The 15,412-nt window shown below is 30.0% G+C and overlaps 1 protein-coding gene across 1 annotated transcript in view; it reads left to right on the plus strand.

Moving 5' to 3' along the window:
• Nucleotides 1–14,622, plus strand: part of LOC133824267 (monooxygenase 1-like) — a 29,426-nt gene extending 14,804 nt beyond the window's left edge. The window contains exons 5-6 of the mRNA XM_062257138.1: nucleotides 13,580–13,835; nucleotides 13,930–14,622. Of these exons, the coding sequence (XP_062113122.1) occupies nucleotides 13,580–13,835; nucleotides 13,930–14,489 (816 nt within the window). The 3' untranslated portion in view covers nucleotides 14,490–14,622. The remainder of the gene's footprint in view (nucleotides 1–13,579; nucleotides 13,836–13,929) is intronic.
• Nucleotides 14,623–15,412: the final 790 nt, after the last annotated feature.

Genomic DNA, 15,412 nt, shown 5'->3' on the forward strand with positions numbered 1-15,412 from the left:
ATCTCTACGCCTATTCAAGCGATCCCTCAGGTCCGGATTTGTTTGATCTCCCTTCCCCCTACTCTGATTCAGATGATTTCGCAGGTCGGGACGATTCTTGTGACTTCCAGTATTTTTACGACCTCGGTCGTGTTTACTGACAGACCTGGCCTCTCCGGACTCATCACTGGTGAAACTCATTGCTCGGTCATTTCGTGATGGATTCTTCCCTCGTCGCCTCGTCTCCGCAGTGCGAGGCCGAGACGTCTGACTTCTCTCAGATGGTGCGGCTCTCCGCTCCTGAAAAGTCTCCCTGTTTCCTTGTCTTTCCCCCGTACGCCCTTGATCCTGATCCCGAACAGGTTGAGCGTTTCTGCGGGGAGGTGAATGATATCTTATGGGTGACGGAGGGAACCGTATAGGCGACGGTGGCTGCCGCCCTTGTCGCGGCCTAGAGGGTCCAGAATTTGCCCGAGATGGGTCAGTCGCGTTCGGTGCGCTCCCGGGTACCTAAGTCCGAGCCTCTGCGGGGGTTCGGTTATTCTCAGTTCCCGCAGGCACTTCCACAGGCGGGTTAGGCGGGACCCGAGCTCGGGTATTCCTCTGGGGCCTAGGAGGAGCAGATGGCTCTGTTGGCGCCGAGGGTTGAGTCGGTCTTCTTGTGGCAGCATCCTTTCGCGGACGCCCACGGGGCCTCTGGGGAGGAACATGCACGTCCCTTGGAGGAGGGACTTGGTTCTCGCGCGGAGGCGGGGGCTGAGCCACCTGCGCCTCTGTGGCTATCCTAGTCAACTCCTCATTCCGTTTGTTGGCCTCTGCCAACAGCTGTTTCAATTGCTGGTTTTCCAGTTCTACAATAGGAACGTAACGCTCAGGATTGTAGTACATATCCTCATCCCTTGGTGGAGGCGGTGGTCCCCGGGAATCAGAAGACCCACTCCTCTCCTCAACGTCCGAGTTCTCCATTGGTTGTTTTCCAGGACGTCTTGGGTAATTTCCTTCAGGGGTGTTCTGATTGTTTGTGGCCATGATTTTCTCAGGGATGAATGCTTAAGGCTCTCAATGAAAGCACCAAACTATTGACGCCGTTTTTCGTCAAACAGTGAAAGAAGAGCACGAAAACAATAACTGAAAATGACCAATTGAAATAAAACAATGTAAACACACGATTTTTACGTGGTTCAGCAATTAAATCTGCCTAGTCCACGAGTCTTTGTTATTAAACTCAAGATTATCTCTAGGAATTCTTCAAGAATGAATTCTCCAGAGTTTTCTCTCCAGAATCAGAATTTCGGTCCTTTACAATGGTGCATGGCCTCTCTATTTATAGGGAAGGCTGCAGAATACTATCCCACATATTTTGTGTAGTTACTCTTTTTGTGTAAATAAAATAAATGGCTTTAAATGCCTATAATCAGATATAAAAGGAAACGTCTCCTGAAGATCAGGGGACGTATAACTGACCAAATAATATCCCATGATTCTAGGGGATTACAATAATAAATGAGGATTACATCTCATATTTATAACACTTGTAGATATTCAAGGTGGTTATCGCGTATCTCTAAGGCTTTAGCCTCCCAGGTTTCCCGTCATCTATCGAGCTAGAAACATCTCCCGAGGCCACATGGCTTTCGAGATCGTACGTGGGTCGAGCTCGGGACCCCTGATCCGAAGTCGTCCCTGAAGATGAGTGTGTTCCCGGAGCTATCTTTCGAGATCATGAATACTTCGAGGTCACCATACTCGAGGTCGTCTACATCCTGTAAGCTCGACATACAATCCTGGAGCATGATTCCATCCTTATGAGTCCGCTTATTTGCAAATCCAACTTTCGAGGTCATAATTTGCATAGCTCGAAATCTGGGTGTAACAATAAGAAAGGAAATTTAAACTTAACTCACACCATAAACACACAAACTTTCAAACAACATGTTAAAAAAATTCTCCTTCACTATCCAATCTTTCTTTCTCTCATAGAGTTCACATTTGCTTTTTATTTTTTATTGATTAACACTCCCCCAAACTTTTTTATTTCAATACATTTTTTTCAACACAACCAGGAATGCCACTATTTTCCTCTTTCTCCAAAATAATTTTTCAAAACCCATATAACATCACAATTCACTTTCTTTACCCATCTTCACATCACAATCCAACTAAATTTTCAATATATGTTTTTCCTGCAAACTAGGACAAAGAAAGAATTATGTTAGTCTCCGTCTGTTACACTCTGTTAGGTAGTGATTGGATCGACACGTGTCACCACCTAATTAGGCCATCTCATAATTTAAAAAAAATATAATATATAATTAGTTTTAAATTACAAAGTTCATTAAAAGCCAATTTAAATTAGAAAAACAATTAAAAGTCATTGTTAAAATAGAATATCAATTAAAAATATATTTAAAATAAAACATATTTAATAGTAGTAGATATGTACACATTTAATAAGAAAACTGATTTAATTTTTTTAAAACAAAACTGAAGTTAAAATAAATGGGATTCGAGTTTCAATCATATCTTCAACCTCTCCCCCTCTCATTCTTCTTCCTCTAAACCATGCATGATAGCCACACGTGGGAGACGAGCTTCGAGCTTCCTCTATAACCTTGCATGACGCGACTCCTCGGAGAAGGTCCTTTGCAACAACACTGAAGGTACTCCATCTCCTCGATGATGACGCCACTGTAGAGCCCATCGGTGTCGCCAAAGGTCCTCCATTTCAGATGATACCAACATGAGCAACACATTTCGGGGAAATGGTCGACGATGGTCCTCCATTTCTAGAGGCTTCAACAATGGTTGATGAGGCTAGGGCGAGGTGGGGCAGTAGTGGGTCGACGAGGACAGGGGGCGGGGCTGTTGTGGGTCTATCAAGGATATAAGGGTTTGCATTTTTTGTTTTGGCTTCAAATCTTGTTTTGGATTGGGTATTTTTTCTGCTAAAAAATATATTGGATCTATGCCGCGTATAAAAATACCAAACATTGGGTAGTTTTGCAGCAAATATCCATAATATCTTCTATATAAAAAATGTATATTTAATGGTTTTTCTTGGTTTTAACAATTTTTTTTAACTTTAATAGAATTTAAAAATAAATATTTAGAAATTATATTAATATAAATTGAAATACTTTAAAATATTATTATTATAATAATATTTAATAGAAGACTAGATATTTAATAATTATATTAGTATAAATTTAAATGTTATAAAATATCACATAATCTTAATTTTTACAAAAAAAATTATTAAAAACATATTTTTTTATTACTTAATCTAACTTATATAAATATATTGAGTGACTACAATGCATCTACTTTTTTGACAATATCAATGCATCTATTTCTTGTGTTTTCACATGTGGATAGTTTTAGTTCCAATTTTTTTTAAGTTGTTAGTGTACATTGTAAGTATTTAGAACATCTTGCAAAATTTCAAGAAATTTTGTATAATTTACAGAGCCAAAAACAAGGTTTAAACTATCAAATTTTACACGCGTACACAAAAAAGTAGGCACGCGGGCACCAGATAGTTTGAACCATGTTTTCGACATCGAAAATTATTCAAAATTTCATGAAAATTTGTAGGATGTTCTAGTACAACAAGAAAAAAGGGCTTTTACTTCGGTTTTTAAGCTGGATTTACTTCGATTTTCGCTAAAATTCGCAACCACAGTAGTTCGGGGTGAAGTAAAAAGTAGTTCAAAACCGAAGTGAAAAATAGACTTTCTACTTCGGTTATTATGTAAAAACCGAAGTAGAAAGTGGGGATTCTACTTCGGTTTTTACATAATAACCGAAGTAGAAAGTGGGGTACACTTCCTTGCTAGGAACTTTCTACTTCGGTTATTATGTAAAAACCGAATTAGAATCCTCACTTTCTTCTTCGGTTTTCACATAATAACCGAATTAGAAAGCTTTCCCCCATTTTTTTTGAATAATTATTTCTGATTATTTTAAAATGGCCAAATTCTATTTATATATATATTTTGCCCTAATTTTTTAAATGGTCTAATTATATGAATTTATAGTTATATATATATATTTACTCTTGGAAATAGGTATGAATTTTTTTTAATGAAAATATGCTAACTTTCATTAATTAGAAATGTCATACATAATCATAAAACACAAGTACTTAAGTAAGATAGCTAGCCTTAACATTAATACATTTACATAAAACTAAACTTAGAACTAAACAAAATAGGCTTACTAATAAATGTATGTCATCAATCGACCTAACCATTCCTGTTGGATTGGCAAGAGGTCTGCAATCTCACAATATTCCTTCTTCCCATCAAACTGTAAAAATAATAAATATAAATTAATTAATAACAACATTGATTATTTTATAGATTATCGATACCAAAATAAGTTACAAAAAATCAACTTACTTTTTCTTTTAGGGTTTCTATTGCATTTGATGCCCGTACAAGATCTCTAATGTACTTCAACACATAAAAACCACATTCATGACTTTGTGGTTGTTTTGAATATGCAACATTGAATATCTTTGTAGGATTTCCGAGTAATTCATTGGAAGAAGCCTTATAATATGCACTATTTAAAAAGAAAAATTACAAAAGTTATTAAAATGTAGTAACATGTAATAGTTGTTGCGTATTAAGAAATATTTTTAAAAATTTAAAACTTACCTCATTATCATTGAATCAATTTCTTTAGGACGTTTGTGTGCTTTCAGTAGATCCAAGAACACGATTTTTCCTTTTGGCATAGCAATTACCAACATCCAATGTTCCCTAAAATAATAAGCGTGTTAAATAAAATAATAAAATTTTTAATATGAATAATCAAATAAGAAAAGTTTATAGTATTTCTTATCGTATGTTCCAAGGTATAAAGTATAGTTGACCAATTCTTTTCATGGTCATCAACCAATTTTGCAAGTCAATGGTTGATCGTTCTACATCGTTAGCATTATTAATGCTAAGACGCTCAGTGTCAAAAAACTTGTAAAAGACATGCTGATTTGGAAATAGGGACTCCCAAATGCATCTGCAAAATTTTCTTAAGTGTTAAATATTGTTGAAAAATTTCGGCAGAGTTTCCCTTATAAATAGGACTACCAAAACCTGTAAACGTTCAATTTACTATGAAAATATGCAACAGATCATAGAGCAATACTCATAACCATTCTAAATTTCATATCATTCCAAAGAATTAGTTGAAGGGATACCTTAGTCTGAATATCATTGCTGAGCCTCTAATCATATGCAAAGTAGCAACTTGTTCTACATTCTCTGAAGTTATAAAGATTGACTCGCGATTCATGAATGATGGGTCCACTGGAACTGAGACTACTTTGTTTATTCCCTTAACTCTGCAAAATTCTCTCACCATAAATTGAAGGCTAACATGGATGTGATTCATGATGTGATCGGCAAATGGTTGGCCTTCTATCGGAGTGTTTTCTGGATTGACGTGATATCCAATCGATGACAGATGTGGGCTAGTCGTAGAATTACGGTTCGTCTTATTCTTGGATGAGCTTGTTGACATAGGAGGTCTCTTTTTTAGAGGACCCTACACAACATCAAGTAAAACAAATATTAAAATAACAAACCAACAAATATTTTAATAGGTAACAAATTAAAGTATTCTTTTATACCTGATTAGTCATAATTCATTCTTTTGGCCAAGGAATGAATACGTCATAGGTATCCCGAACATAGCGTATCTCCCCAACAGAATATGTGATTTCAGCATTCTCTTGTAACATTTTGGTGACTCGCACCCTCGCGTATTCGTCTGTCAGTTGAACACCATGAATAGTTAGTGGACCCACCACATTATGAATATTATCTCAACAAAGTAACGCATCAATTGTAAATTGTGGAGGCACGTCATCCTACATGTACGGTGTGTGATATTCTTCGTCATTCTGCTCGTCATCGTTGTTGTGTTCTTCCATATCATCTATCCCACCTGCTTTTATGTTATAAAATTTAACCATTATTGGCAATCTTAGTTTATTGAAACCACTGAACAATTGTCTATTTGCATCTCTAACCAGACTATCAAATTTTTCTGGATTATGAACAAACTCTTCTTGTGCTTCATCAAGCAATTCTATAGGATAATCATCAAAATCATTACTCTCAAAATCATCTACACCTCACCTGCCTAATGGATATGGGTCATCATTTAATAATTCTCCATGCCAATACCATCTAGTATAACTTATATCAAATCCCCGACAAAATACATGATCCTTTATCATGGTAATATTCCCTTTTACTCCATTACCACAATCGATACACGGACAACGAATTTTTTGTGGATCACTACAATCATTTAGGCAAAACTCTAAATTTTTTTTGAATCCATCTTGAAATTGTAGTGTTTCTCTCCTCTCAAGCATCCATGATTTTTCCATACTAATAACAATATTAAATTCCTAAAAAGTTAGAAAAAAACTTATATAAGTTTAAAAAACAATTCAATCATGTAAAGAGTTATACTCTATGCACGATAATTTTAGGCATGTTATTAGGTTCTAGTCTTATAAAATTAAAAAAAAAAATGGCAGAGTTTCCTCTGTTTCTATAGCATACCATAATGTCATAATTACCTTTAAAATTAATACAAACAAACACAATAGTCAAGTTTAGATGAATCCATCATCATTAGGTTCTAGTCTTATAATTTTTTTTTTTTTTAAAATCGACAGAGTTTCCTTTGTTTCTATAGCATACCGTAATTTCATAATTACCTATAAAATCAATACAAACAAACACAATTATCAAGCATAGATGAATACATCATTATTAGATTCTAGTCCTATAAAAATTTTAAAAAATTCAGCAGAGTATCCCCTGTTTCTATAGCATACCGCAATTTCATAATTTCCTATAAAAACAACACAAAGAAACACAATAATCAAGCATAAATGAATTCATCCTTATATCATAACAATACACAAATTTCCCAAAGCCTACTTCACTAATTTTCAAACATAACTTTCACTAAATCCAAAATACATGATTTAATTAACCTTATCTTTATACATAAATATTGTAGTAATATAAATAAAAATAAAAAATAACTAATCTTCAATATTACTCTTCAATTCACCCGAAATGGACAACAAATTCACCACTCAATTGACGACCCTACTAAAACATTACTTACATAATCAGTAAACTACATAATTAATTATCAAACCAATTAAAAAACAAATCAAACTAGTTATAGAAACTAATGAACAACACTTTGATCATCTTCAAGCTATTTATTTTTTCAAATATTTAAAAAGCAAATTCATCTTGTCACAATTTCTAAAATTTACTAATATATATATGGAGCAATTACAACGCATCTTTTTTTTTTTGCAACACTGGGGCATCCTTTTTCTATTTCGGTACCTGAATAGTTATAATTCCAAATTTTTTTATATAATGGTGTACATTATAACTATCTAGAATATCCTACAAAATTTCAAGAAATTATGAATCAATTATGGTACCGAAACAGAGTCTAAACTGTCTGTTGCATGCGTGCTTGTTTTTTTGTGTACACGTGTAAAATTTGACAGTTTGAACTCTATTTCCAGCTTCGTAAACTATTCAGAATTTCTTGAAAAATTGCAGGATATTCTAAATACCTACAATGTATACTGTCATATAAATTTTTTTGGGATTATATATATCCAGGTGCTGAAAATAGAAAAGGATGCACTGGTGTTGCAAAAAAAGGGGATGCGTTGTAGTCATTCCCTATATATAGCCATCCTACTCATAATCTTGGCCATTCATTTTTTATCGTGTAGAAACAAAATTGTTTAAAAATTTTATGCAAGTGATGATGTGACAAATTGATTTGATAATAAAAAAATATTGAAAAGATAAAAAAAAATGTGTTATGAAATGAAAAGCTATACCACTTGACATAACTAATGGTAGGACATATGATCATTTATATACCTCTTATATATAAAAAAATGTGTACATAACAAATTTTTTTTATTTTAATAATTTTTTAACATAATATTACAAATATTTAATGGAATATACTTTTAAAAGTTATTAAAAATAAATATTTATTAATTATATTAATATTATAAAATATTATTATTATAATAATATTTAATCCAAAACTAGATATTTTATAATTATATTAATATAAATTTAAATATTAAATAATATCATTATTATAATATTATGTAATACATTATCTTATTTTTTATTATTTATATTAACTTATAACTAAATATATATTTATATTAAATAACAACAAACATTATAAATACATTATATATTGGTGTCGAGTATATACAAATAGTATTATGGTTGTGTAACCATATAATAAATTAGAATAACATTTATCTTCTATCAAGAACAAACAAGTTTGTTCTTCAACTATAAATATGTTATTTAAATAATGTAATGAATATATTAAATATTGTAGTTTATGATCTAAAATATATCTTAAAAAAATATTATTAACAATATTTAAGTTTAATCTTTATTTGAATATGTTTATGTCATTATTTTATATATACTAGATACAAACAATGTGCAATGCATATTTGCTTAGTTTTATTTATAGAATTTATTAATTGTATTTATTAAATTTGTATCATTGTCATATAAATTTTAACTAAATAAAAAATATTATATATCTATAAATGTAACGCCCTAATTTCTCATAGATTATCGAGAATACATCGTTAGATCATAATTCATAAATATTGGTCTTTTATTGAATAAAAACTTAAAAAACAAACTACATTGATCCATGGTTTTACAAAAAATAAATAAAATAATTGTCTTTAACATAAAAATGAGCAACATTTAAATAAAACTTTAAAATAACATGCTTTAATAAAATAGGCCCGCTTGATCTTCCTCGACTATATGGTTCCCACGAGTATATCATGAAGCTTCTAGGTTCCACTCGCCACCGACCTTTCTATCATTAATTGCCTGAAATAACAACATCATAAGAAGTGAGCTTCTAAGCCCAGTAAGGAAAATACAAACAAAAGTTAGTCATATAATCATATAATCAAGCATATCATAAATTTACAAAAGTGACACCAAAACTTATTAATACTAATCATACAACAATAAACCCTAGGTCATATCATAACCTAAATCATAATCTAAGTCATAGATCATAAATCATAAGTCATAATCATAAGTCGTAATCATAACTATAGGTCATAATAACAAGTCAGATATAGTAAAATGATAAGTGTTTATATAGGGGTGACAATTAAGCCCTGGACATAAGTCCGTCATACACCAGACATCACTTAGGTCCATCATAAAGTTTTGGCAACCGAGCCTACCGAACATAAGTCCGTCATACATCATTGGATACCTTAGGTCCAGACATACTTTCCCCTTTATTGTACCTGAAATGTTAGGTCATACAAACATAAACTAGATCATAAACTACATATCATAATACTAAACTATCTAATTTTCCTTACGAAAAACTGGAATATTGGAGACAAGAGCGGGATTGAAACTCCTAAAACCAGACATAAGAAACCATAAGTTTCCTAAAGAAAAATAAGTTGAAGAGAAGATCTAAACAATCGGGATAAGAACTTATCGAAAACTTTATGTTTCAAAGAAATTGAACACCTAACCAAAAGTCACTATCACAAGTTAGGATTTGAAGAAAAATGAAAGAATAATATAAACTATAATGAACTAAACCTGAAGATAAAGAATACATTGGATAGCTTAAAACCTCGATCTATACCTCGAACACCGAAATCACACAAAAACTTACTTCCCAAGTGTTTATAAAAGCTTTAGATTTGAAAGCTTTAACCCCAAAACCCTAGTGTTTCTCTCTAGAATGAACTTAGCAGCTTCGAGGCTTTGAACTGTGCTTGAATGATAAATAAAATGGCTGAGTGAAGGGTCCTATTTATAGAGTTTAAGGAGTGAAACTAAATCCTTTTAAAATGAATAAATAAATGATTAAAAATTGAATAAATTTGAATTATCTGTTCAACAGATGCCCATAACTCGATCAAAGACGTTCAGGAACGAGTCAAAGCTGTTGATGGTTGTTTCTAGTTCAGAATTCTATGAAAATTCAAAAATGACTACTGGAGCCAATATATCGCCTAGGATAGGCGATATATCGCCCCTACCTATGCCCTGAGGGTCTGTGGTTTCGTTCGTGCAAAGTCAACGTGTTTTTCATATTAATCATAGACGACATTTCGACCCCTATAGCTGCGATATATCGACATACGCTGATACTTTTAAACACGTTTTTGAACACTTCAGCATACTTGAATTTTGTTTAAACCACTTTGACTGAGTAAAACATGATCTTAGCAGATGAGGGAAGGTTCTAGACCTTCTAGATCTATCCTTTATTAATTTATTTATCTAAAATGCTTAAATCTTTAATAAACATACATGGACAAGATTATTCTATCTAAACTTTAGGTTATAATAAATAATATTTATATGACCAGCTATATTAATCAAACCTTATGTTAAAACTAATATTTCTAAACCATATGTTAAACTTACAAAATCCATAACTATTTCTACGAGTTTCCAACTAAATCTTGGCTTTGACCAATATCCACGAAAACTAAAATTCTACAGCTACTGCTACTAATATTATTACTATTTAGCTAAATAAAATTCTGGGACGCTACAATAAAAGAATGACATAAATATATTAATTGAAAAATTAAACCAAAACACTATTTATGATTTTTTTAAATATATATATATAACATGATAACTTTTGATAATTTTTTTAATAAAAATTAAGAATATGTACTATATGTTATTATAATATTTTAATATATATTGATATAAATATTAAATATCTAGTCTTGTATTAAATATTATTATAATAATAATATTTTATAATATTTGAATTCTTATTAATATAATTACTAAAAAATTAGGATTATAATAATAATATTTTATAATATTTAAAATTTATACTAATATAATTATTATTAAATATCTAGTTGTGTATATTATTATAATAATGATATTTTATAACATTTGAATTTAAATTTAAATTTATATTAATATAATTATTATATATGAAGTCTTATATTAAATATTATTATAATGATATTTTATAATATTTAAATTTATATTAATATAATTGATAAATATATATTTTTAAGTCAGTTTTAAAGGTATATTCCATTAAATATATAGAATATTCTATTAAAGTTAACAAACAAATCGTTAAAACAATAATTTTCTTTATCTATACATTTTTTTTTTATATAGAAGAGATATAATATTATTTATTTATTTAAAATTTATATGACAATTATAAAAATTTAATACTTTTTTAAAATAAAACTAAGAAAAACGTGAAGTGTAGTATCTAGTGTGTATATCTTTTCTATATAAAAACTGTGTAGATAATAAAAATTCTTGGTTTAAACGGTATTTTTTTTCCGTTAACTTTAACGAAATATTCTTATATTTAACATAATATTCTTATATTTAATGACAGATTGTAAACATGGCTTAAACTTAAATAAAATTAAATAAATGAATAATAAAAAATTAAAATAGGATATTTTTGAGATATTTTACAATGATAATTATTTAAAAGTAATAAAATCATATATTTTACAACTTAGATAAAATTTAATTAAACTTAAACTTAATATTATATTAAACATATAATATATAATCTTTTGTTGTCACTGCCAAATTCAAAAACTAGAACAAGCATAAACTTAAACAAAAAAATAATAATTAAATAATATTTTTAAGCTATTTTACGATAATTTAAATAATTAAATCGTATTTATTTAAAAATAATAAATGCATACATATCATTTTTTTTATCTTAAATTTTTGTGATAGTTTGTTTTTTATCAAGTGATTGTAGCTCTTTTTTCTTCATCAAATTCAACAAAGAACATTATGATGATATACATTAGAAACTAAAAATAGTTGATACATGAATACTACTGTTTACACTATGACTTTTTCTATTGTTATTTTATTTCTATTATTAATTTCTTTATAAATATTATTGTATTATATATGTATCATGTAGCCATGTAAATATATATTTTTGTCAACATTATGTTTAGATATTATATATGTAAAGATTATTGATATAAATATTTATATATATACTATAGAAATATAATTCATTATATTATATCTATATATATTTTAAGAAAACAATAAACACATTTTTATTAAAATTATAGATAATGTTTACAACTTTAAAACTAAGTAAACTCAATTGTACGTTGCTTCTACCTAGTATATATATATATATATAATAGATACATGCAACGTGCAATATGCATTTAGTTTTATTTATAGAATTTATTAATTATTTTTATTAAATTTATATTAATGTCATATAAATTTCAAATAAATATCTCATTTTAAATAAATAATTTATTTATTTTTGTTTAAGTTTATGTTGGTTCTAGTTTTTGAATTTGAGAGTGACAACAAGACATTACATATTATTTGTTTAATGTAATATTAAATATTATACGTTGATTTTAAATTTAAGTTTCTTGCTAATTTTTAAAAAAAGTAATTTATTGCTAATTCACAATAGATTATATTATACGTTTAATATCATATTATTCTAATAAGTGAGTTCAAGTTTAATTAAATTTTATTTAAGTTATAAAACGTATGATTTTATTATTTTTAAATAAGTATCATTGTAAAATGTCTCAAAAATATCATATTTTAATTTGTTTAATTATTTATTATTTTTAAATAATTATCATTATAAAATATCTAAAAAATATCATATTTTAATTTATTTAATTATTTATTATTGTAAAATATCTCTAAAATATCTCATTTTAATTTTTTAAGTATTTATTTTATTTTATTTAAGTTTAAGTGTTTACAAACTACCATTTTTATTTAATTATTTAAAATGTTTAAATAATTATCATTGTAAAATATCTCAAAAATACCTTATTTTGATTTTTTTAATTATTTATTTTATTTTATTTAGGTTTGAGTGTTTACAAACTATATTTAAATATAGGAATATTTTATTAAATATAAAAATATTCTATTAAAATTAACATTAAAAAAATAAAAAATATTCAAAACCAAAAATTTCTTTTATCTCTCGACTTATTGCTTATTATATTATAGAAGAGATATGTATATGAATATGAATGTCGATATATATATATATATATATATATGACAATTCTTCTATAGGAGTTTGAGTGTTTCTCAACCTGTGAATAGTTTTCGGTGCGACTTTTTTTATAACCGTGTATATTGTAGCTATTTAGAGTATCCTGTAAATTTTCAGAAAGTTTCGAATAGTTTACAGTACTGAAAACTAGGTTCAACACATGTTTTCCATGCGCATAAAAAAAATTAGTCACGCGTGCAACAACATGGTTGAACCTAATTTTCAGTAGTGTAAACTATTCGGAATTTTCTAAAAATTTGCAGGATGCTCTAAATAGCTACAATATACACGGTCATAAAAAAAAATTGCGCCAAAACTATTCACAGGTGGTAAATACTAAGAGCCCTACCACCAGTAAGTAAATCTCCGATTGGAGAATTCCCATATATATATATATTAATATATATAATTTTTGCAGGTGGTGATAGGATGTGATGGAGTGAAGTCGTTGATTAGCAACGACACTTTTGGGCAAAATTATACAAAGTACCTTTCCACTAGTGTCGTGAGGGGCTTCACAAACTACGAATATAGTCATGGATTTGGCAATAAGTTTGTGGTCATGAGTGATGGAAAAGCTCAATTAGGAAGAATGCCGGTCACCCACAATCTCGTCTACTGGTTTGTTACACGAAAATGCACGATTCCTCCATCATCGCAATCAAGTACAAGAGGTATACATATAAATATAGTTTACATATTATTATAGTATTTAATTCATGCTTGAACTAGTTCATTATTTTATATAAATATATATTTATATAACAGATCATTATGATAGTCCTGCGGAAATCAAAGAGTCAACATTGAGAACAATGAAAGGTTTTCCAAAAGAGGTGGTGGAAATGATAAGTAAAAGCGTGCTCAGTTCTTTACATCTTACAGACATAATCAAGTATCGAGCGCCTTGGAGTTTACTAGGAATAGGAACAAGGTTCCGACGAGGGACAGTGACGGTGGCCGGAGATGCCATGCATGCCATGGGGCCATTCCTTGCACAAGGGGGTTCGGCCGCTTTAGAAGACGCAGTGGTCCTCGCTAGATGCTTGGCACCAAAGTTGTACGAATACTACTATTGCTCATCATCATCATCGCCATCACCACATCCACATCTTATAAGAAGTAATACGAAGATGGTGGAAGAAGCATTCGATGAGTACTTAAAAGAGAGAAAAAAGAGAGTATTTAAGCTTTGCATGGAGTCTTACCTTGTCGGGTTAATGGTTGATACGCCTTCTTCACTGCTAAAATTCCTAGCTGGTATTGCCATGGCTTTGTTATTTCCCGATCCTTTTGCCCATTCCAGCTATGATTGTGGTCGTCTTTAATTAACCTCTCTCTTTATATAAATGTGTGACATGTCCAAAGGATTATTGATTTCATAATTTTTTTATTTAATATTTCTAATCAATATATACACATGCAAGGTAAGAACATTATTAATACCCATGTGATTGAATAGGTTAAGTTATTTATATGTAAAGCAATATATATATATATATATATTTGTGGGATCAATCTCACGGTATCGACACATATATATAATAAAATTACACATGAAAATATACAAGTACTGTATATTATTACGACGCATCTAATATATAATTTTGTAATAAAAGAGTGTTAAAGGCACAAAAGGCGGAACAGCAATTAGTTGTGTGAATTCAGTCGTGTCATTCATGCAAACACTACAACATTAAAGGGTTTCAGTGTGGAAAAACTTTGTCACAAATGCCCAATCACTACAAGAAAAAGACTGTACAGCGATGACAGTCGTCGTTGTAGATCCAGAAGTCGTCCTTGTAGGTATATAGCGACGACATGTCGTCGCCAAAACGACATCGCTGTAGGTCCGTATGTGTAGCAACCTACAACGACGACAAATCGCAGTCGTCACAGTAGTGTTTTACTACAGCGACGACATATCGGTCGCAGTAGGAAATTATTTTTTTCGGTTGGACTAAGATATTGCGACGACATGTCACCGCTGTAGGTGGTTGCAAAATTTGAATTTAAAAAACTCCTACAGCGACCACATGTCGCTGTTGTAGGTCCGTCGACTGCCCACATCTACAAGGACGATATGTCATCGCTGTAGAGTTTATATGCCTTCAGCGATACGTGTCGTTGGTGTAGGGTCGCGAAATCTAAGATTTTCGTGTTCAGTGTCGTTACTGTAGGTATATAATTTAAAAAAAAAAATTAATTAATTATATTAATTAAAATTTATTTAATAAAATATTAAATATTA

The sequence above is a fragment of the Humulus lupulus genome, chromosome 1 (assembly GCF_963169125.1).
Source record: "Humulus lupulus chromosome 1, drHumLupu1.1, whole genome shotgun sequence".
NCBI lineage: Eukaryota > Viridiplantae > Streptophyta > Magnoliopsida > Rosales > Cannabaceae > Humulus > Humulus lupulus.